The 24841-nt window shown below is 47.8% G+C and overlaps 1 protein-coding gene across 1 annotated transcript in view; it reads right to left on the reverse strand.

Moving 5' to 3' along the window:
• Window positions 1-24841, reverse strand: part of ANXA2 (annexin A2) — an 86088-nt gene that overhangs the window by 19048 nt on the left and 42199 nt on the right. The window contains exons 4-5 of the mRNA XM_078680820.1: window positions 11757-11851; window positions 9476-9589 (exon numbers count right to left, since the gene is read on the reverse strand). Coding sequence (XP_078536946.1) covers window positions 9476-9589; window positions 11757-11851 — 209 coding nt within the window. The remainder of the gene's footprint in view (window positions 1-9475; window positions 9590-11756; window positions 11852-24841) is intronic.

The raw sequence follows: 24841 nt of genomic DNA on the forward strand, positions 1-24841 counted from the left end.
CGTCAAGCATGTAACACTTTACGTGATGCAAAAGTGAGCAGGGCTCTCATAAATAAGTCCCTAAGTACCTGCCGTGTCACATAATCTCTCTTCTTATTTCCCCCCCAAACAACCAAAGTACAGCAGGCTCCTGAATACTAAGCAGAGAATATTCTCCATCAGGTAGTTTATTTTTAGCACAAGGAGGCGCCTTCATTTGTGAATATTTGTCATTGCTAGTTGCAACAGAATTTAAATAAAACCAAAAAATACTGCCTGGCTGGTGATAGTAGAGGAGAAAGCACAGCACTTCTTGCACTTGGCAACTTACTGGACATGGAGCAGCTGACGCTAGAGGGCGATGTGAGCATTACCACAACTGTAGCTATAAGCAATGTGTTTGGAAATGCAACAATTGTTATCTTGCCAGTCCAGGTACAGTTTTCCATGTATTATTAACTGCGCGGTATTTCAAATATGAAGTTTCTTTTGCAATGCGGTTTAAGAGAAGTGGATAAGGTTAAAGATTAACTGCAACCACCTTTGTTCGCTTTGTTCACCCTTTAACGAATTATAATGATATATAGCCCTGCCCAGTACTTAATTTTTTTTTTTTTTTTTTTTTAGTACTGGGCTGTGATTCCACATCACAACGCTTCCGTCTACCATTCTACACGTCCTGCCTCCTTATCTCACGCCTGCGGGTTCTTTTTCACCACCGTTTCTCCCTTTGCCATTGTCTTCCTCCTTTTCCTGCCTCTATCACTCTTGCTCAAGGAAAAAGGCTGATCATAAAAAAATAAACTGTCCACGAAAATGAATGCTGGTGGCCACTGCCGGCAACCGCCGGCCCAAATTAATTACGGAAGCTGGTTCTTGTAATTATTCGTGGAGCCAAAGTGGAAGCATTCCTTTAGCACTGTTGGATAGTTCACTGCCGCCGCTCGGCATCAGGGACACTGACAGCAGAGAAAATGCTAGGGTCCCATTCAAAAAATCTATGCCAGGCTTGCAGTCTTCCATAGACGTATGCACCAAAGTGTGCACGCATGACACTTGCGCAATGCGCCAAAGTGTGCATGCATGACACTTGCGCAATGCGCTAAAGTGTTCATGTGTGAACCTTGAGCAAAGCACCAAAGTGTTCATGTGTGACACTTGCACTATGCATCAAAGTGTGCATGTGTAACACTTGCACAATGCACCAACATGTGCATGCATGACACATGAGCAATGCTCTAAAGTGTGAATGCATGACACTTGCACAATGCACCAAAGTGTGCATGCATGACACTTACACAATGCACCAAAGTGTGCATGTGTGACACATACACAATTCAACAGATTTGAAAACAGATTTTTTTGCAGTTAGTGTTATTTTTATTCACCAGTCACTCTGTAAAATGTTTTTGCTTCAATTCAAGTATTATTTCATACAGCTTCCAGAAAGATTCTGTCTGTCTTTCAGATTTCACAATTCTATTACGACGCTAGGTAGGATGCTGAAATACATTTGTTTGTCTTTTTGCAACAAATCGCAAGAGTTAATCACTTTCTAAAAAGGGACAGCGTCTCAAGGATACCTTCCTACAGAAGTTGCAGGTGTCGGGGTCCCTTTGCCACCTCGCCCCTTCTTTAAACAGACGGTCTCAGGAGGAGGCTCCCAGATTGTCCCACCCCTAACCATCTAAACAAGACCCTCAATGAAAGACACCTCAACCTAGCCTTCTCACCAGTGCCCCGTAAAGATGTCAGTAAGGTCTTCTGGAGTCAAAAAAATGGCATTACCCCCCAACCCCATGCAAAACCAGCTTAGATACTAACGACCCCGCCAACTACATACATGTCCAACACTAAAATCCCATTTACCACCTATGAGACTGAATTCCACCAAGTCCCAGCCCTTTCTCCACTACTTCCACCACAGTCACTATTGGCACATAGTCTGTAGGATTTCAAAGTACAGGGCAGCCGCACTGCTCCATGTCACCAGGTTAGGCATCCAGTCCTGGCTTTTCATTTATCAGCCTAATATAAACTGGTACATGGCTGCAGTAAACCAACTGGACTGGATATATTCCCTAAGGAAGCTGTGAAGTTGTGTGCGCCATACGACGAGGGAGCCATGGAGTTGTGTGCTCCATACACAGAGCAAGCCATGGAGTTGTGTGCTCCATACACAGAGGAAGCCGTGGAGTTGTGTGCTCCATACACAGAGCAAGCCGTGGAGTTGTGTGTTCCATACACAGAGCAAGCCGTGGAGTTGTGTGTTCTATACACAGAGGAAGCCGTGGAGATGTGTGCGCCATACGACGAGGGAGCCATGGAGTTGTGTGCTCCATACACAGAGCAAGCCATGGAGTTGTGTGCTCCATACACAGAGGAAGCCGTGGAGTTGTGTGCTCCATACACAGAGCAAGCCGTGGAGTTGTGTGTTCCATACACAGAGGAAGCCGTGGAGTTGTGTGTTCTATACACAGAGGAAGCCGTGGAGATGTGTGCTCCATACACAGAGGAAGCCATGGAGTTGAGTGCTCCATACACAGAGGAAGCTGTGTAGTTGTGCGCTCCATACACAGAGGAAGCCGTGGAGTTGTGCGCTCCATACACCGAGGAAGCCGTGGAGTTGTGTGCTCCATACACAGAGGAAGCCGTGGAGTTGTGTGCTCCATACATAGAGGAAGCCGTGGAGTTGTGCGCTCCATACACAGAGGAAGCCGTGGAGTTGTGCGCTCCATACACAGAGGAAGCCGTGGAGATCCATAAACTGAGAAAACCGTGGGGCAGGGTGCTGCAGATATTAAGGGAGGTGTGGACCTTGGAGCAGTGTGATGGTGAGTATATTAATGAAGCCTTGGAAGAGAGTACTGCGGATGTCAAGGGAGTGATGGTTCAGTGTGCTCTGGATATTAAGTGTGCTGTGTAACACTGGGCTCCAGACATTGAGGGACCTACGAAGTAGCACACACTAGACATGAAGGCACCCACTGGTGTAAGGTATCCTAGATATTTCTAGATATTCATGTCAGCAGCGCTCCTGAGTTGTCAAGGGAGCTATGGAAGTCCCACTCTTGGATATTGAAGGAGCTGCGTGGCTGGATTATGAGTGAACTGTACCAGCAGCATAATCGTTGTATTCATGAAGAAGTAAGAAGTAGAATTTGCTTGAGGCTGACATTTTTTAATTTGCCTAATTACTTCAACCGAATATGGGTGGGACAACAGCCTGGAGGGACCCGTGTTTCTCTGCGGTCATGTGAGGAGCTACATGTACACAAAATGCCTACAGCTCAGCCAAATCACCTCCTGGTGGTTCATTGCTCCCTGAAGTCCCACCATGGGGCTTTCATTAGGTTGCAAGAAAAGAGTTAGAGGAGAGCTACAAGATACAGCTGCACTGAAAGGGGTCATTTATGAATTTTTTTTTTATTTGTAAACATAGTTAGTTTTTCACTAAGTAAAGCGAGCAAACTTTTTGAAGAAAAATGCACAAAGTTGCAAGCAGTAAAACTATCCAGTTGGGTAGGGCCCTAGTTTAAAGTAAGTCGTGTACGCACTTGACCTCAGAATTGGCTTAACTTGTTGCCAGCAGGACATTTCTAGCCTAGTCTAGAAACAAGGACACATTGTCTCAAGTGTGGCCTGGTCACAAGCTTGTGATTCAATGTAACAAAAATAAAACAAGGAAATAAAAGGAAGCAAAATCGGGCAGTTTCTCAATTTCAGTTATGTTGCAATTACCCACAAGACAAGCAGCTGCTATTGACCAGGGGATGGTTGGGGGCTCAGTGCAAAGATGGGTGGGAGTGTAGAGCCAAGAATTCTGAGGATTGGGTAAGGGAGCTGGGGAACTGGATAGATCGCTTGGGGTAACTTCACAGAGGTGAGAAACCTAGACGGCCATGGAGGGGGACATGGGCAAAGATGAGCGGAGGCTGGGAAGGGGAAATGGGTGGCTGGTCAAAGAAGAGGGGGCTGAGTAGAGAACTCGGGATGACTAGCACAGAAAGTGGGGGAGCTAAGCAGAGAAGAAAAGATTATGAGCAGAGAAGAAAAGATTATGGGCAGAGAAGGCATGAACGAGGCAGAGAAGACTTTAACTCTACATAGAAGAAGGGAACTGGAAAAGCAAGAATGAGGCTGAGAAGAGAATGTGGTGGCTGTAATGAGAAGACGGGGGAACTCTGCTGATATAGGGGTAATATTGTAGGCAAAGAAGACACAGCCACAACAGGAAAGTCAAGGACTCCGTGAGGAGACAGGAGATTTAGGAGAAAAGGAGAGGACTGGACAAACGACAGAGGAAGTCTACACAGAGCAGCTGGGGCAACTAGAAAGATTTAATTAGGTAAGAGTAAAAGATTGACCTCACTAGAGAAAATGTGCTTTCTGACTACAGGATATGGGAAGGAATGGGCCGGTAGTCTGAGAATAACCACCTAGAGTCTCTGGAAGACACTGGGCAGAGATGCTGAGAGGCAGGGGGAAGGTAAGCTGGAAAGTAGTGGGCAGACAAGAAGCTGGAAGGGAGTAAGCAAAGAGGGAAGTATGCAGTAGGCCTAAAAAATTACGAGAAGACCTCACCCAAACTGCTGGAGAGAGGGTGAAGCAAATCTGGGAGAAATTGAGCCAAGAAGGTGAAGGATTGGACAGAAAAGATGCCAGAGGCTTTTCTGGGGAGGTCTGGGCAGATACTCTCAGATGAAGGTAGCGGAGATAGCAGGAGAGAGTGAACAGAGAAGTTCGATGTGTTTGGGTAGAGAACCTCAGAGAGACTGTGAAGAGATGCTAGAGTGAGAGACAGAGCAGAGCAGCATGCTGTGTTGCATGGTCAATGACTGCCTCCAAAGACATAACTACGGATTTGGAAATAACTGGATTCCGTCCCAGGATATCGCAGTGCACAACGAAGGTCAACAATGGTTAAGTTCCCAATGCCCTTGCAAATTCCACTTGGCTGCCTCCATTGATTAACAACGGGTCAAAAATACTTGCTTTGCACAAGAAATACAAACCCAATTTTATCAAACACCAGCATTCGCTTTCCTTTATCAATTTACACAGAAGCAGCACAATTGTTTGTGCATCGCTATCTTCTGTTTCACAATGAGAGTCACAGTGGTTTGGACATTGTAAGAAAGCAATGATGAACCTTAATTGTAATGTGACACAGGCAAGAAGTTGCATGTGAGGACAAAAATGAAGTGGCCAGGTGTTATTATTAAAATGGCTGATTATGGAAAGGATTATAGGCATGCAACTAATACATTCTCGTGAATTCTCAGGGTCTGCCTACACTGGCGTCCTCCAGGCCACACAGTAGGATTCATCCACGTTTTCAGATGTTTTCAGATTAACTCCGCTACTGATGCTTTTGGCTACATAATAATATATTGTTGCCTCACACTTGGTTGGATTAATTTACATACACCTACGAAGTCTACTAAAAGGACTGGGCTGATGCCTTTTATCTCTCTGCCATAAGAGCCTACAGGACCATTGATGTGTCTTTTCTCCCACCTACTTTTGTGGTGGTGTTAAGGTGGCTCCCTTTGTCCTGATGAAGACCCCGGTTTAAAGACCCAATGTACCTCCGTTTCTCTATGGGGTCGAAACGTCGACTGTCAGGTTGTACCTGTACTGATTTTTGAATTGCAACATAGATAACAGGAATTGTTTTACTGTGTCTATATTTTTTGACAGTATATTCGAAGTTTCCAAGCCAATCAGGTGACTGGACAGGTCTACTTCTAACAGCACATTGTTAATAGTGTATATACACCCCTGTGTCACACCGTGAAACCCTCACAAGACCACTTCCTTGAGCACAACTCCCCCCTTGGAGTACCTATTTACAAATGTATAGTTCATTCACATGACTTAAGTGCTGATATAAATACACTTGAATTTGCAAAAAATGGCTGTATAATTATTTTATGGGTGATGGGATTGATTTGATGGTACATCCACTGTGACCACTTTGTTTTGTGCAACTACACTGGTGTCCTCAGCCTTGGAAGCGCCTGGCTCTTTCCCAAAACTTTATAACCAGGTTCATTCAAATCTGCTTTCTCTTATGTGTTAAACATGTACAATTATTATTTTCAGTGTTCAATTTTTATTTTCAGTGTTCAAGTCCGACCTGGAGTGCAAACGACCACCATATCCTGGCTCAAATCTTTTTTGACGAACTTCATCAATCCACTCTATAGATCAGGCTGGATTCTTACTTATCTGAAGCCACTAACTCTAATTGTGGGATCCCACGAGGGTTGTCGTTCGCCAGACATCTTTAAAATGTACACGGGCCATTAGGAGACATCGTTGAAGACTCCAAATGATTGTCAATGGCAATGCCATGCATCTTTTTTTGTTCTACTCAGCTTGCCAGACAGTAAGCCTATACCATTGACCATCATTTACATCTGGATGATAGACATATTTCCATCAAGTTAGCAGAGGGACCAGAAAAATGGCATCATGTGTCCAGCTGCTTTAAAGATGTCCACAATTGAATGCCTCAATAGGCAGACTCAATGGGGTCTCCTCTGGAATCCACTGTAGTGTCACGTCACACTTCATTCTACTATCAACTCCCACTTCAAGGATTTCCACCACTCCCTGACCTTCCACATAGAGTTAGTCTGGTGCTCACTATCGATATGACATAGCTGGACTATAGTAATAATTTCACCTTGTCCTTTCAAAGAAAGCTCTCATCAAAGTTAATTTTATCAAAGACCACCCTACTCAGCTGATATTCAGTCTGGGATGACAGACTACATCACCCCTACACTGAAAGCACTTGATTGGCCGCAACCATGACAGTTACCAATTCAAGATGCTGTGCCTGGTGACGGAGTCCCTAGCTACTTCACCAGGAGTCCAATTATGCATACGGGGATTTAGATCGGCCACTCTGAGCATTTTCATCATCTTCCCAGCCAAGTATATCAAAAACCTGGCTGCAGACTTCTGTTTAATTGGAGGAATGCCCTAGGGGAACATCTCAGACATGAAGAAGGCCTCCTCAAGTATTCAGCACAGTCTAAAGAAATATCGCAATGTGTTTGTATTCAAGTAGTAATACATCTGTGCACCATTGCGGTCCACATACTGTCTAATAGCTGCGAATGAGAACCTAGTCAGTGTCCACTCAAAAGATGGCTATGCTGAGGAGTTACTGTTGTAACTCATCTCTGAGCAGGGCCGGACTGGGAACCACAACCAGCGCTGGCAAAGTGCTCGGCCGCCCCCCCTCCCCACTCGGGGGGGTTTTGGAGCTGCCGCCGAGCTCTTTGACGGGGCCAGTTTTTTGTCGATTTTGGTACAGGGCCGATTTTGCAGCTATGCTGCAAAAACGGCCCTGTAACAAAAACGGCCCCTAGGGGCCCAAAACCAGCCACCACCCGTGCGGCGCACCGGGGATTTGCCCGGTGCCCGCTATGGCCAGTCTGGGCCTGTCTCTGAGCAACACCTAATAAGCCACTCCTTCACCGGGCAGCTTTCTGCATCCGTACCATGAACAGTGCTCCATCCTTCAGCGCTTTAAGGTGGACAAAAGTGGCAAGTGCACTCACAAAAACCTAAGAAAGTTCAAGTAAAAAGGGAGCTTCAGGCCAAACTCATTAACTGCTCGATGGAAATCACTCCAAGGGTAAGAAAGTCTCCCTGAACATTTCACTTCCACAGAAAAATGCTTTCATGCCTAGAGAAAGAAAGAGAGAAAGAAAGAGAGAGAGAGATAGGAATGGAGACACCCACAATAAAACAGATAACTATGCAATACTTCAGAGGTAAAACTAGCTATGAGACTGCAGTAACTTTTATAAAAGGGAATTGAGAAAATGATTCATGATGGCAAGAGCTAACACGATAGAAACAAATGAAAGAAACAGGGGCTAGGGACGTGAGGGTGCTCGGCCTGTAAATGCAGTGAACCAGAGGTGGAGAAAGTACATCTTTAGAGCAGGTTCGAAATGAATTTCTAAAGGTGTATACTGATAGCCTATTCCCAATGGGAGATCATCAGTCAATGAGCTGCCTACTGGCACCTCAAGCGTCGAATCAAACAAAATACGATGACAAACGTTTCAAACATCAAGTGAATTAAGCCCAAAAGGTAACAAACCCTCATAAGGGAAATCGCCCACTCTTCCAAGGATTATTCACAAGCCGCAGGGGCTGTCCAACAACCCTGAACCAGGGACAGTTAACTATAACACCCAACAGGAGGTTCAGGTAAGGAAGTCAGATAAACAACCGAACTTCATGTATAGAGACAAAATTGTAAAATAGTAAAATAAGAAAACAAAAGAAAAGAAGACTATAAATACAGAAATACAAATTTCAACAACAGTTATAATTTATTATATATCAAATATTAAAAAAAATTCACAAAAGAACAATAACGCTCAAGGAAAAATGTTGGCAGAACAAAAACAAACCATTTACATGCCAAACTAGTGGCTCACACACACACATTACATGTAAGAAAGAGGAACAACAAAAATAAAATGACGTGTCCTTCACAAATTATGGCCACAAAAGGGCGTCAACGGCGTTTCAACCGCTGGGTTACTGTGCGGTCATCATCAGGACAGAAGATTATTTGAGCGTTGATTTGCTTTGTTTAAAAAACGGCCAGTCATAAATGGATTGGCTTGTTTGAAAGGAAATTCAGACTTCTGCAAGATCAAATAGTACGAGCATATCAATGCTTCAGTACAGAGGATGGCAACAAAGTTGCGACCACAAGTGTGTGCCCAATGGAGGAATTCAATGGGTGACGAGTCAATTACGCCCACGATTATGCCCAATAAATCGGCGCGACAAGGACCAGAGCTCGGCACACAGCGGAGATTCCCACACTGTTAGAACCTTGGTGTTTTACAAAGGTTTGTTTGCATTTCATGTGCAGAAATAGTTTTGAGTTACTCGTCACGTATGTAGACCCTTTGGTTTATAAAACATTCTCACTGCTTGAGTGAAGAAGCAAGCCATCGGGGGACAGGGCCTAAAGCAGGTGGTGCTTTAAAACCCTCACATCCATGGAGGGACATTGGAGGGGGAGCCTTGTGGTGAATGGGCCGGGGTTATCGGTCAAGCCTTCGAACTCCTAACCCTTCATCACCAGGAGACAAAAGACTTCTTAAGCCTCCTTCCCTGTCCTTGGAAGGTTCCCAAATCTCTAGTGGATCTATTAAAGGCAACCTCATCCACATGCGAGCAGAAAAATGGTTTGAGGCAAACAGATTGCTGTACATAAAGGAGAAGGGACGATTGAGGATTTAATACAACACCGAGGAGGTTAATGTGGTAATGAATGTGTCAGAGACAGTCATTGGGTAGAGGCTGAAGAATGGGGTCGCGGGGTGGAGTGAGGTTTGTGGGGGGGAGAGGGGGTCATTGAAATAGATAGAGAGAGCTAAATGATGAACATGAAAAGAACCAAACGCCAAAACAACCCATATGCATTCATAACAACATAGCTCACCTTCATGGAAGACTTCAGCTCGCTGGCATCGTACTGCGGGTGTGTCTTCAACAAGCCCAACATCACCGTCTCTAGATTACCGGACAGAGCAGACTTCAGTGCTGAGTTTAGGTCCTAGTAGAGAAGAACAACCGAGAAAAACATAGATCCGCCGTCAATCAACGTACAAGTTGTACAGCCCTTCATTTCAAAAGTTTATGGGTTGACTGAGGCCAAGACTTGTTATTGTGACCCGTCGAACCATCACCAGAGCACACTTGAGGAAGGAACAGGCATGCCCTGCAGCATTCGGAGCGGAAACTGAGGAACTTGGCCAGCTGATATGCTTACTTTAATGAAAGCATGCCAATACTCGAGGTAGGCACAATACATAAATGTAAGAATGATTGGAGTCACAGACAGTTACAACATATATGTGTGTCACCAGCATACACCAGTATATCAGTCCAGTATAGTGCTATACATTTGAGGTTGTGATTGATCAGATAACATGCTTTATTGATAGATTATTTAGGTGCCATTACATGTACATTTTTCTGGTCAATTGGTTCTTCTTTCGGTTAATCTTGGTCAATGTGACAAAATGATGACACACCTGACAAGAGGATGCCATATGCGTCTCTTAGATGTTATTGGACTCATTGGCATGCGGCCACTTGATGTCACTCCTGCTCGCTTGTAGCCTTGGAAAGGATGCATGCTATTGGCCCATTCCATGCAGCACCGGGATCCCTAAGATACCAAGTTTTGTTCTGCAGTTAATTGGGTACATTTTCTGCAGGCCATTGACTTGTCAATCTGCTGATCGGTGCAGTATCTGCCCTAGGCCTGCGTAAATGTCCTAGAGTATCAACCTTGGGTCTGAAGAAGGCAATAGCGGTGGAACTCTTGCAAGTTCCTACCCTGAGCCAAAACCCCTGCCCCTAGAACTAAGCCAAGCATATGACGCCAAGCAATGGGGGATGCCTCACTCCTGGGGTGGGGGGCTCAGAGTAAAACTGGCTGAAGCTTAGGAAGGGGGGGTTGCATGTGCAGAAGAGGAGATAGGTCTAAGTCCCAATCGGCTATTACCCAGATAGAAGGCTGGTGTTTCATGCTCAATTATATACTTATTGCCTTTCACAGGGATTCAAATCAATGTGGTAAAATTGGAGAAAAGGAGCAGCTTCCTTACCTATTATACGTAAGAAGGGCCTGTGTGCAGAAACAACTAGGTATAACTAGGCTAGCTGTGAATTCTTTTTGGAACAGCAAGTCTCCAAAGAACTCTTTTTTGGATAATTTAATCCAGATGATTAAAACATGGGGGGTGTTATTATAGAGGAACCTGAGCACTTGGTATGAAGCAAAACAAGCACTGGCAAAGCTAATAGGTCTCACCATTGGACCTATTGGATTTGCCAATAGTACATGCTGTACATTATCCCTGATGTTATATGTGATGTGATCAGCTGCTTTTAGCACTGCTGGTGACTGCTGCTGTTAATTGGTAATGTACTCCATGTTCAGGCCTAGCACATAGATATGTGCTACATGGCAGCCGTGGCTAGGTAGGTTGCAAAGAATATTGGAGCACAGGTTGGCCAACCAATAGTATTATCTCCCACTTAAAGATGTGCCCCGCCATTCTAGGGTCCTAGAACACAGTTGGCCTACAAGACATAGTCAGCATGGTTTGATACCAACGTATACTTTCCGTTGTGTTACTTCCTGCAGGAACAGGTAAACGGAAGCTTGTAGCAGTGTCCTGTGCAGGAGTAAACTCCACTTACAGGGACGTGGGTGGGTGTAATCTTTCACTTTTGTACACTTAGAAATGAATCATTCTCATGTTTATCCCTCATGTCCCTCTTATTTCCTCCTACATCGTGCCTCGTGCTAACACCAACTCAACATCCTAACAAATTTAAGTTCCACTTTCACCATACGCCAATCCGGTGCAGCCAAGCTGGAGATGTGATTCAAATGGCATAGTGGCCCCATGACCTCATGTCACCGGGTGACTTTCAGCCATCCGTGTTTTTCAGCCAAAAGAACTAGGCATGCTGTTAATTTTCTATCTCTGTTTATCAAAAGGGAAACTACAAGGTCCAGCATGCTCAGTCATGCACAAGTTAAACGTCACCATGACGACACTGGGACAGTTGACAGCTGTGGACTCAGATCAGACACCGTCCTGCTCAGCAGTTACCAACCATGGTGCATCTTGAAACATAGGAACCAAGGTGCATCTTTAAGCATAGTACCAAAAGAATGTAGATGGAGAGGGCATGTGACCTACCTTTTTGGTTCGCCTCTGATAGCAAAATGCAATATCTTGCCTCTGTGCATTGCTGCGGTTGGTCAGGATGTTAACGATGGTGACCTCATCCACACCTAGGAAAGAACACAAACAGCGAGGTTAGTTAAAAAGGGACGTTCTGAACAACCAGTCCAGCATTATCAAACATTAGTTCCTTTGGGTGAGACGCAGGCGATCCATGCCAGATTTCAGTATTTCCAGAATTTCTGGCATGGGCCGGTCTCCTTCCCATGGGAGACCACAGGACACAAAGGCAGTCCTACTGTATGTGGCAAAGTAAGATGTGCAGAATTCACCCTGCGACCAGAGATCACTGTGGCAGGTGGCAGAACCCATTCAGATACCTCACCAAGTAAGGGCTGAGCCATTCCAGCAGAAGGTTATATAGCAGGGCTCACAGTGGAGGCTTTGAGCAGCATGACTGACAGGCCTTATAACAGATATATAATCCCAATACAACCACTGGCCACAGATGTGTTGCTGCTTCTGCCCTTCAGGCCCCATAGATTTTTCTGAATTTCGACATTCTTGTGATTCCTACACACACCACATGTGCCGCATAGTAGGAATCACAACAATGTTGAGTGAAAGGAGCAGGTCTCAGAGAGTGGTACATTTCAATGCCAGCACAATGCGCCTTTGCGTGTCCTTCCTTTGTAAAAGGTGTGTCCCAGATACAAGTAAAGTATGGAAGCAGATACTGTGAAGAGATTTTTAGGTGACTCTAGAAGACTAGACTTTACTAAGGCAATTTTTTAGCACATTTTCTATTTTATCTTCTGTCTCATTTAAGTTGATTTCTAGTTGGATTTGGTTTTCTGTGATTATGTGTTTCTCTTGATATGCAAGGTGTGTCTACCAGCTCATACCCCCTCCAGTGACAACTAGGAGTGTGTAGAGCGCTACGTCCATATGAAAGCAGAACACAGCGTCCCCTGACGCTCCCCTGCCCCACCCCACCAACCATGGCAGGAGAACCTGCCAGCTCATTGGACACCACTAATGACAGATAGATTCCTGACACTGAGGCACACACAAGCAGAATTAATTGTGCACATGTAGTGGATGTGGTGTGATATGCATGTGTAGTGAATGTGGCGTGATGTGACCCACAGCTGCAAAGAGGACCACAGCACTGCTTGTGCCCCAAAGCTTTGGCCCTGCAGTGATCTCACTGGGGCATCACTTGGGAAAAACAGCCCACTCTCAAGTTGTGCTTCATAAAATGATTTTTAATATGATTGCATATGCAAGAATAGAAAGAAGTTCAACTGTCTTACGTACAAACAACCAAAACACTTTAATTGAGGAATTAAACCAGAGAATTTCCAGAGTTATTCTCATTGTGGTCAGGTGCTGCAGCCAAGACTACAAAGGGTCCAACCAGAACTGACCACGCTCTTAAACGGGGGACTACTCAGTACTCAATGTGGAGCTGGAGGGGAAGAACTGAATAAAAACCGAGGGGCAAAGGAAGTGAGGACAGAGAGGTGGCAAGCAGTGTTGAAGACTGGTGGAGACCGGAAATGACCTAGGCCCGTTGTAGCCAGACTGAGAAAATGACCAACCCAAGAGCAGCCTGAACAAGTATCCTGAGTCAGTGGTATATACTGCACGTGCAGAACCCATGAATTGTCATTCCAGACCTTTACGGCATCCGAAGCGGAATATACAGAGGCCTTACGAAGCACCAGGGAGTTAGCTGGGCCCCGGACTGTGGTACTACTCTCAGGTGGCCCGCCACAGAGGAGAGTGACTAGCCACATAAGAATCTTGTGATGGAAAGAAATTGCCAGGGATCAAACTGAAAGAACAGGATAGAACTCTACACCAGTTTATGAACAGCAATGAAGGAAAGGATACGGATAAACCTTTCAATGGTACAGAGAACTTGGTTACCCTGATCCTCAAGCGTTTCTTGAAGGCAGGCTTTCACATCGATCACAGGACCACCAAAGGTAGCGGACTCGGAACGTGGAGACTAATGCGAAATGATAGGCTTAAACAATGAGATTAAGGCTTTAATGTTGAAAATGGTCTCAATTAATTTAGGCAAGGCAGTAGAATTAATAAACTGGAAATAAAGTGCAGTCTTCAGAGCCTGTAGAGACCATCCCATCCCTACATTCTCTTTACAATTCAAATAAAAATAGGCACGAGCCCAGTGTACCCCAAAAGAATTTGTAGTGTACCCCTTCCCACACTAGTGCCCTCATGTTGGGGTGAGCCACCGTCAACCATCTACACACACTCACCAAAGGAAATATGCCATTTTACTATGTGCATAAGGCAAACCCCCCAGTAGGCCCTTCGCTGCATACGAGATGGCACCTGTACTTTAGGGGAAACAGATTAGCCTATTGCAGAATATTCAGCAAATGACAACAGCTGCTTTCTCTGCTCACGTCAACAAGACATTATGTTGTAGCAGTGAATGGAGAGCCAGAGGTAATGAGTCCACACACAGATCATATTTTTCAGTCCAACAATAAATATGAATGAATAATTTAAGGACTACAAGCAGGCTATTACCATCCATGGCAACTCACGGAGAGAGACTGCAGACTCATGGCTTTCTCTCCTGAAAGTCATTTAAGGTGATACCGGGAAGGATCTTGCAAAGGGCAATAGCTGAGCACTTTGGTTTTGCAGTCCATGGGGCAGTTTGACAAAAAGACACACAATGATGGACAGAATACGGAACAAATCGAACATTCACCTCCACTCAAGGGATCTGGGTTAAATCCATCATTCTTTTGCTCACCATGCCACCCCAGTCTAAACCCAGCCATATACAAATGAGTCATCACCCTTTTCCTTAAGGGAACAGAGCAGCCCGAACTGCCAAGACAGGTCCTCACTGGACCAGAAACAAGCACCCTGGTATTGGTTTCGGGGCATCACCCCTCATCAGCCAGGCTAGCTTGAATCTGGCGGCACAGTGAGCCCGGGACCCACGTCTGGGATTACTCAGTGGACTTGGGCAAGAAGGCAAAAGACACACAAATGACGGATGAAATGGATAACCAAGCAAAAATTCACCCCAGTCAAGAGATCTGGGTTAAATCTATCACTCTTTTGCTGACCATGCCATCCCTGTTTAGATCTAGACATATGCAAATCAGTCTTGACCCTGTTCCTTATGGGAACAGTCCAGTCCAAACTGCCACGCCATGCCCTCCCTGGACCAGAAACAAACATCCTGGGGCCAGTTTTGGGGTATCAACCAGGATAGCTTGAATCTAGTGGCACAGGGAGCCCGGGACCCACGTCTGGCCATACTCAGTGCACTTAGGGGCACACAAGGACAAAACAAAAATGTAACACCTTTTTCAATTGTGAAGAAGGGAATATGTTTTTGGCAACTTGGGTCTGGTCCATCTGTTATTGTGTGAAGTGAAATTTTTTTTTCATTTAAGCAATAGTTAATAGAAAAGGGTAAACTTAAAATCATCTAATTTTCTACGAAATGTTACAAGGAAAACCAAAAGAAGTTTGTTTTTAAATTGGCCCACGAGAGTGATTTCTATGGTTCCTTGTGTTAATTTCAGGTCACTTAAAACTCAGGTGGTTAATCTCGGAATGCTTAATTATGGAATCTCATTTTCTGTAAAAAAAAAAATGTTAAAAAAAATATTGCATCATTTATTGTGGGAGTTCCAGAGAGTATTCCTATTTTTCCCCAGTGGGGAATCCCCCTGTACCCAATATCCATTAATAACCGAACCCATTCTGGTTTCTTTTTTACCCTTCCCCCACTCCATGTCGTACCGTGACTGCTATCCTCCTTACAATCAGCCCTTACCCCCACGTGCATCTTGTCAGATTTATTTCATCCTAAGATTGTTACCTCGATTTCCCCCAGAATGTTTTGTATCTCTAGGTTTTTCCCAAAATGAGCCTGTCACGATGGCTGGATCATATGGTCGGTCATCAAAAATGTTGCGCTGAAAAACACTGCAGACGCGATCATGAAGGTCTGCTCCAAATGGCTCAGGCTCTAAGTCTAAGGGGATGAAGACGCATTCCGAAATGGTAAGTGGAAATTAATTCCCCGCAGCAGCGGACTCTCTCAGATCCACGAGGTTGCACTCCACATGCAGCAGGTCAACGGGATCTCTCTTCAGCGCATGGCTGTAGGCATGACATGGTGGTGAAGCCGCTGTCCATAAAATGTCCCTTCAGAACCTAAACAGCAGTAGGTCTCAGGGTGTTCTTCAGAGGGATGCACGGGCGAGTGAAATGAGAACGGGTCGATATAGGTGATGGGCAGGAGCGGCCTTAGGCATATGCAAGCTGTGCACCTGCACAGGGCCGCCAAACCCCAGGGGCCACCAAGCCAATATATATACTTAATATAATATTCCTCTGAGGATGGATACATATTTATGTGGCGGCCCCTGGCAGGGATTTGGCGGCCTCTGGTCCTCTTCCGGGGCCCCCTATCTACGCTCCCTGCCCAGGGCCGCCATGAGCCTAGAGCCGCCCCTGTGATGGGAATGATGTAGTATCAGAATAGAGAGTGCAACTGAAGGATGCACAGACCGGCCGGTCGGTCGGTGTCTAACCCCTGAAGCGAATCTAAGGGGTTTGTGCTAAAGCTAACCAGAACATGAACAAAAGAATATGATTGCACAATAGTATGGCAAAGTGGTTGCCCTCAGAGATGCACACAGGCAAAAACGTTGGACAAGTGAAATAGCAACACACTTCCGTGTGCCTTTTTGCACCTTTACAATCTGGGAACATGACAAAGAGTGCACTGCTGTCCCTCACTTCAAGGAAATATATAGGGAATGTGGCAACACCAAAACCCTAATGTTCTTACCACCAACTCCTCTCAACTTGGTGACAACTACCAAAAGATATCTGGGTCCTGGGGGCTTACAGTATATGTCAGAGAGAAATTGACATCAACCTGGTGAACACTCCCAAAACATATTTGACTTCTGGGGACTTACAGTTGATGTCGGAGTGAGTCATCCTGATTGTGCGTATGGTCGATGTGTAAAGGAAAATGCAATTAAAGATCGACTTCCGGGCCCACCCATCGGATGGCGCAGTGATGCACAGTATTGCAAGTTTAATATAGGTCCATGCTTCAAAAAACATGTATGCTCTTTAAGTATATTCGATTCTAGCCCACCTCCATTTTGGAAGAATTTTGAGGCTTCCTAGCAATGAAGACCTACTGAAGTGCAAAGAGGCAATCATTGTGTTAACAGGGGACCAAGTGACCATTTTCACAGTTTTTCAATGTCAGATGAAAAAATATGTCCATCGGAAAAATGAATTATAGATTGAAAAAGCTATAGGAAGGATAGTTCTTATTTATTTGAAGCTCTGGAAATACATAAAGTAGCAAATTCAAGATTGTTAGCTGTGCCAGTCCTTTGCTTGCAGGCGGGCGGGCATGTTTATGTCCTCCATTTTAACTTCTGTGGCCAATAAGCTGTGGGCTCTCTAAATGCATCACTGCTGTATTAAAAGGGAATGTGCCCCTCATTTAGAAATGAGTGCTACATACGCACATTAACATAACCACCTGGTGTTAACCTATGTTTATGGGTTAATGTAAAACACAGGTAATACGTCACGGGTACCAGTCACTTATTCTGCGTGTCTCCACCACGTTTTGCAACCAGACTTTTTTTCGGGTGGTAATCATCTCTGAATTCTTGCTCAAATTCGGCCTCCACGGTGCGATAATGTGTTACCCGGCGCATTTCTACCAATCTGGTGCCTTTTCGCTGCTCTGTTAGTTTTCATTGCTCTTACTCTCCCTTTCTCCAATTGCAAACGAGCCTGTCCACATTTAGATGAAGGAAAGTGAGAGGAGCCGAGAAGCTCAGAAAGGCAGCGCAGCTCTTTCCTCCACAGTGGATACATACGGAAATCACAGCTCTGGCACCGAGTGCAGACCGTGGGCCTGCCAAGAGGAAGGCACTGCCAACACGCCCTGGCCTGGGACGGGAACAGGATGCTGACTCAACACTGAAGGGTGTGGAAAGGACTGCTCTGCTATCAAAAAGCAAGTCTGAGAGGAAAATAACATGGTGTCTCACTGTGGAGTTTTTAACCACAGTATTGTGAAAACAGGCCTTAGGTTTAGGAGTGGTAGATATCAGAGCCATCCAGATAAGCCATAATAACACTTTAGCGCATGGTGCTATAGATAACACAGGATCATTGTGCTGACAATTGCCACTTTCACCGTTGATCCGCCCAGTGGAAAGTTTCAAACAGCAGTGCACAGGGTGGTTTTACTTTACCATGTACCTGAAACTCATCAGGATAACTCTAAGACACCTACATCCCTGGGGCTGGGTGACATGGCACAGGATGTGCCCAGGGCTGGGGAAGGGTGCTTGGCCTGAGGCTGGGAATAGCCTGAGTGGATACTCCACCCTGCACCACTGTCCGCCACCAGATGCAGGCGTGTTAGGAGAAGCATGGGAGGGACACGCAGCTGATGGCCTAGCTAGCCATCCCGTCTCCAGACCGTCAACTGGCAGCCCCTGGTTCTTCCAACCAGCCCTTGTTTCCAGGAAGCAGTCCGGGCAAGGAGTCTCCCACTGCCAGCCTTGGGGATGGGTGGGTATGGTCTCACTGCTAGGTCTAGTTCCAGCAGTCACTCAAAATAGAGGCGCATTGGTGAGCTCAAAGACAACCACAACACCTCTGCCACTTGGGAGGACAAGGTAAGTACCCCTGTATCTTTCTTTTGTCATAGATTGCTGTTGCATATTGACATGTCAATCAGCACTTAAAACATGAAAAAGCACTGAGCTCCTGGAGATGCCATAGCACGGAGATAGGAAACGTGAAAAGTGTCCGGAATATAAGGTGTCCAGCTTTTAGCAGCACAGAATGTTAAAATGCTCATTCCCAAGACGTACAAGTGAGGGATCCCTCGAGGCTCTTCCCGTTATCTTTCATGTATACATCTAACCCCTGGTAAAAACCGTTCGAGTGCAGAGTTAACAGTTGCACGTGCATAGATGAAAGGCAGCTCCAGAACAAGTACGAAATTACTTCCGGGTCAGTCACGGATATCTCACAGAGCCAGAGACGCTTGGTGTGTATACCGTGCAAAAGCACTCGAGCTACTCTGAATTTTGTCAAATTGTAAGACTAGAGTTAGCTGAGCTTGAAGGATGACGAGTTGAGTAGTAGAGAGTGACAGAGTGAGAGAGAAAGGGGGCGATAGATAGAGACAAAGCTAGAGAATGAAAAGATAGAGACAGAAAGAATGCGAAAGAAAGGGAAGGTGTGCGTGTGTGGGGAAAGGATACTGCAGAGCTGCAAGGCAGAGCTGCTGCGGAACACCGCTAGAGCCCTCCCCAGTTGTATATAAATAGGGACTAGCTGTTACCCTTACACCAATTCACTTTGAACCTTAGCTTTCCTTCCTAAGCTGGGCCATAGTCTGTCAGCAATGCTGATTGGCTGAGCCACTGGTCACACCGCACCACAGTACCAGAGGCCCAGCGCCTGGTATTCAGGGCTGGCTCCTGAATCCAACTACCCAGCAGTGGCAGAAAGCCCAATGGTGGGAGCTGATATGACCCGCATCGCTCTTGAGTTCTGAATTATATAGCAGCAAATGTTCCACACCGCTGCATTCTGGGTAAAGGCATCCTAGCGTTTTGAGTAATGTTTATTCAGAACTCTGGTATGTCATACCCAAGTGACCAATGGCAGAGGAGCTTTGAGAGTTGGACTACATCCTGACAGGTGGGGAGGCGAGAACCTCCTCCTCTCCAGGAGCAGAGGGCACCTTTTGTCCAGGAGGAAGGGTCCTGAAGTGGAAAGAAGTCCTTGAGGGGTTGTGTCCTTGAAGTCTTTTAAAATGTGACCTTTATGCCCCATCATTCTGCACTGTGTTGTGGGAAACCAACAGTTCGCCCTGCATCGGGAAAGCAGAGAGAGGTCTGTTACAAAAGGAAGCCTGGCTGCGGGCTGTAACACTTGCTATCGATGTGTTCAGTGCCATTTCGCATCCCTTTGGCTTATCTGATGAGTCAGACTGTGGATGAATCCGACATGTCATAGTATCCATATCTTGGGCACGGTTTCATATGCTCATCATAGTCCCCTTGAAAAGGCACTTGTCAGGAGCATGTCTAGCATTAGTGCAACAAGTGCAGTGATACTGGTGCCCATGGGGAGGGGGGGCTGACTGCACCTCATTGGGATTATCTTTTAGTATCTAATCAGGGGTGAGAAATTCACCTCTCTTGCTTGAATTCTGCCCATGGAGCATCCTTGCTTTGTCAGTGGGTGAGGTGGCATGCACAACTCTCCCCTGCTTTTAAGATCTGAGGGCCAAACTCAGACACAGAGCTCTCATCACAGGGATTACAGGTACTTGAGAGCATTGAACAAGCGACACAATGCCAGCAAGTGCTCCCCACACTGGTCGCCTGTGAGAGGCGTTCGCAACAATAGCAGCGCATGAAACCGGAGACGGAAGAGAACAATAAACACAGTAAAATGAGAGCGGGCGGGTGCCAGGGCGGCAGTCCACCATGCTGCCCGCATAATCAACGTTTACTCATAACAGGGCCCTGGCAGCACCACTCCTGCACATACTCCCAGCAGAGGCTTGTCAATAGAGCTTCACAGCGCTGGTCTGCAGTGCCTACCGTTAACAGAGACACTGCAGAGCCCACAGCACTGGTCTGCAGTGCCTACCACCAGCAGAGACACTGCAGAGCCCACAGCACTGGCCTGCAGTGCCTACCGTCAACAGAGACACTGCAGAGCCCACAGCACTGGCCTGCAGTGCCTACCGTTAACAGAGACACTGCAAAGCCCACAGCACTGGTCTGCAGTGCCTACCACCAGCAGAGACACTGCAGAGCCCACAGCACTGGTCTGTAGTGCCACAGCTCTGGAACATCTTGCCGATGGAGTTGAAGGTCCTCCCCTCTATAGCGCTCTTTAAAAAGGCTTTAAAAACGTGGTGCTTTGCGAGAGCTTACACAGGTTGAGCTGCCTGGTTTTGGTCGTGAGCTGGATTTGGAGTTAGGCGCCTTGATGCCCATTGGGCTAAGTCCGCGCATTATAAGATCCCCTTTATTATTACCGTTAACAGAGACACTGCAAAGCCCACAGCACTGGTCTGCAGTGCCTACCACCAACAGAGACACTGCAGAGCCCACAGCACTGGTCTGCAGTGCCTACCGTCAACAGAGACACTGCGGAGCCCACAGCACTGGTCTGCAGTGCCTACCACCAGCAGAGACACTGCAGAGCCCCCAGCACTGGTCTGCAGTGCCTACCACCAGCAGAGACACTGCAGAGCCCACAGCACTGGTCTGCAGTGCCTACCACCAGCAGAGACACTGCAGAGCCCACAGCACTGGTCTGCAGGCTTACCCCCAGCAGAGACACTGCAGAGCCCACAGCACTGGTCTGCAGCGCCTACCCCCAGCAGAGCCACTGCAGAGCCCCCACAGCGCTGGTCTGTAGTGCCTACCACCAGCAGAGACACTGCAGAGCCCACAGCACTGGTCTGCAGTGCCTACCACCAGCAGAGACACTGCAGAGCCCCCACAGCACTGGTCTGCAGTGCCTACCCCCAGCAGAGACACTGCAGAGCCCACATCACTGGTCTGTAGTGCCTACCCCCAGCAGAGACACTGCAGAGCCCCCACAGCACTGGTCTGCAGGCTTACCCCCAGCAGAGACACTGCAGAGCCCACAGCACTGGTCTGTAGTGCCTACCCCCAGCAGAGACACTGCAGAGCCCACAGCGCTGGTCTGCAGTGCCTACCACCAGCAGAGACACTGCAGAGCCCACAGCACTGGTCTGCAGTGCCTACCACCAGCAGAGACACTGCAGAGCCCCCACAGCACTGGTCTGCAGTGCCTACCACCAGCAGAGACACTGCAGAGCCCACAGCACTGGTCTGCAGCGCCTACCCCCAGCAGAGACACTGCAGAGCCCACAGCACTGGTCTGCAGTGCCTACTGTCAACAGGGGCACTGCAGAGCCCCCACAGCACTGGTCTGCAGCGCCTACCCCCAGCAGAGACACTGCAGAGCCCACAGCACTGGTCTGCAGCGCCTACCGTCAACAGAGACACTGCGGAGCCCACAGCACTGGTCTGCAGGCTTACCCCCAGCAGAGACACTGCAGAGCCCACAGCACTGGTCTGCAGTGCCTACCACCAGCAGAGACACTGCAGAGCCCCCAGCACTGGTCTGCAGTGCCTACCACCAGCAGAGACACTGCAGAGCCCACAGCACTGGTCTGCAGGCTTACCCCCAGCAGAGACACTGCAGAGCCCACAGCACTGGTCTGCAGCGCCTACCCCCAGCAGAGCCACTGCAGAGCCCCCACAGCGCTGGTCTGTAGTGCCTACCCCCAGCAGAGACACTGCAGAGCCCACAGCACTGATCTGTAGTGCCTACCCCCAGCAGAGACACTGCAGAGCCCACAGCACTGGTCTGCAGTCCCTACCCCCAGCAGAGACACTGCAGAGCCCCCACAGCACTGGTCTGCAGTGCCTACCACCAGCAGAGACACTGCAGAGCCCCCACAGCACTGGTCTGCCGTGCCTACCACCAGCAGAGACACTGCAGAGCCCACAGCACTGGTCTGCAGTGCCTACCACCAGCAGAGACACTGCAGAGCCCCCACAGCACTGGTCTGCAGTGCCTACCACCAGCAGAGACACTGCAGAGCCCACAGCACTGGTCTGCAGTGCCTACCACCAGCAGAGACACTGCAGAGCCCACAGCACTGGTCTGCAGCGCCTACCACCAGCAGAGACACTGCAGAGCCCACAGCACTGGTCTGTAGTGCCTACCCCCAGCAGAGACACTGCAGAGCCCACAGCACTGGTCTGCAGTGCCTACCACCAGCAGAGACACTGCAGAGCCCCCACAGCACTGGTCTGCAGTGCCTACCACCAGCAGAGACACTGCAGAGCCCACAGCACTGGTCCTACCCCCAGCAGAGCCACTGCAGAGCCCCCACAGCGCTGGTCTGTAGTGCCTACCCCCAGCAGAGACACTGCAGAGCCCACAGCACTGGTCTGCAGTGCCTACCACCAGCAGAGACACTGCAGAGCCCCCACAGCACTGGTCTGCAGTGCCTACCACCAGCAGAGACACTGCAGAGCCCACAGCACTGGTCTGCAGCGCCTACCCCCAGCAGAGACACTGCAGAGCCCCCACAGCAGTGGTCTGCAGCGCCTACCACCAGCAGAGACACTGCAGAGCCCACAGCACTGGTCTGTAGTGCCTACCACCAGCAGAGACACCGCAGAGCCCCCACAGCACTGGTCTGCAGCGCCTACCCCCAGAAGAGACACTGCAGAGCCCCCACAGCACTGGTCTGCAGTGCCTACCACCAGCAGAGACACTGCAGAGCCCACAGCACTGGTCTGCAGTGCCTACCACCAGCAGAGACACTGCAGAGCCCACAGCACTGGTCTGCAGTCCCTACCCCCAGCAGAGACACTGCAGAGCCCCCACAGCACTGGTCTGCAGTGCCTACTGTCAACAGGGGCACTGCAGTGCCCCCACAGCACTGGTCTGCAGCGCCTACCCCCAGCAGAGACACTGCAGAGCCCCCACAGCACTGGTCTGCAGTGCCTACTGTCAACAGGGGCACCGCAGCGCGTGCTCATAAAACCCCTGGAACAGAGCGCGCGGCACACACTGTGCCAGCAAGAGGCGCGCTGGCAAACACTTGTAAGTGCAAATAAAAAGACTGATTTAATTAGGTCAACAGAGACTGGCAAAAAGACAACTTGAAATAATACGTTTCGGCGAGATGACAGAACTAAAAACAATTCAGAGACCTGGAACATTGAATGCGTGTGATGTGTTTTTTCTTTTGGGTCTTATAAAGGAACAAGGGGATCGAAACTGGCCGCAAGTTATGGCAGCAAATGAGAATGGGAAGATGGCTGTGTAAATGGCATAGCATAAGACTTCTGCCGTGCAGCGAGAAACAAACCCCAACAGAACGCAGGTGCCTGGAAAAAGCAAACAGGTTTCTGAAATCTTTTTGGAAAAAAAGTGTCTGAAATATCGCGACCAGCCCTGGCGCTCACCAACATTCCCACAGCAGGAGAAAGTGGAACTTCCAGTGAGCTGCTGTGGCTGTGAGACAGACTATAGCTCAGGTGGCATCTTGCCTTGCCCTGTAGTCTTGCCACTGCCACCGCTTTCAACAAGTTGTCTCAAACTAGAGCAGGGCACAGCTCAAGTAACCCACATGACTGTAGCGGTGGTGGGCACGAGTAACTCACCCTGGGGTCCTTCAATGGGCCATGGATACTCAAGCCATAAATAAGTCACAATGGCTCATGAGGGTGCTTTGAAGGCACTGGCCAGACACCTCCGTAGACAAGGAAAATGACAACTGACCACTCACCACTGACTGAGCCGCATGTACTCAACCCATGAAGGGGGGATCAGGTACTTCACAACGCACCTCCTGCGCCAGACACCCAGCCTATACCAATACAAGACATGCCCTACCTGTAAAAGGATGTCTCTTGCATTGGGATATGGGTGCCATTAACGTCCTTCAATGTTCGGTTCTCTAAGCTCCACTTTTCAGCAAGCACAGATAGGTAGAAGCATACACACAGATATCTACGAAACCAGCCTTCCTCTAGTTTAATGGCATTCAATTATGAACCAGCCCTGTCTGAAGGGGGTTCAGGGAGGTTTCTGGGTAAAAGACAAAACTAGGCAAACTTCAAGAGTGCAAACAATCAGGACTGTGGCATTGACACTACAGGAAACAACAAGGTGCCTGTGGTTGTGTGGGGTGGCAGGGAAAGAGTGTGCCTAAAGGTATGTGTTTGCTAGGGTCTCAGACCCTTGGTCATCAGAGTGAAAACAGAGACATGGATGAAACGATGGGTGAGCTTGGAAGGAGTTTCCGGACTCTCAGAAGGTGAATGACGGTCAGCTGCAACAGCATCAGCCAAGCTGAGATGACATGAGAGATGCAAACCTTGCAGCTGATCCCAGGATCAGTGAGGTAACAGGACTGTGGTGTTAGGGAGGACTCATCCAGCAGCAGCGCAAGA

Source organism: Lissotriton helveticus, chromosome 3_1 (genome assembly GCF_964261635.1).
Source record: "Lissotriton helveticus chromosome 3_1, aLisHel1.1, whole genome shotgun sequence".
Classification (NCBI taxonomy): Eukaryota; Metazoa; Chordata; class Amphibia; order Caudata; family Salamandridae; genus Lissotriton; species Lissotriton helveticus.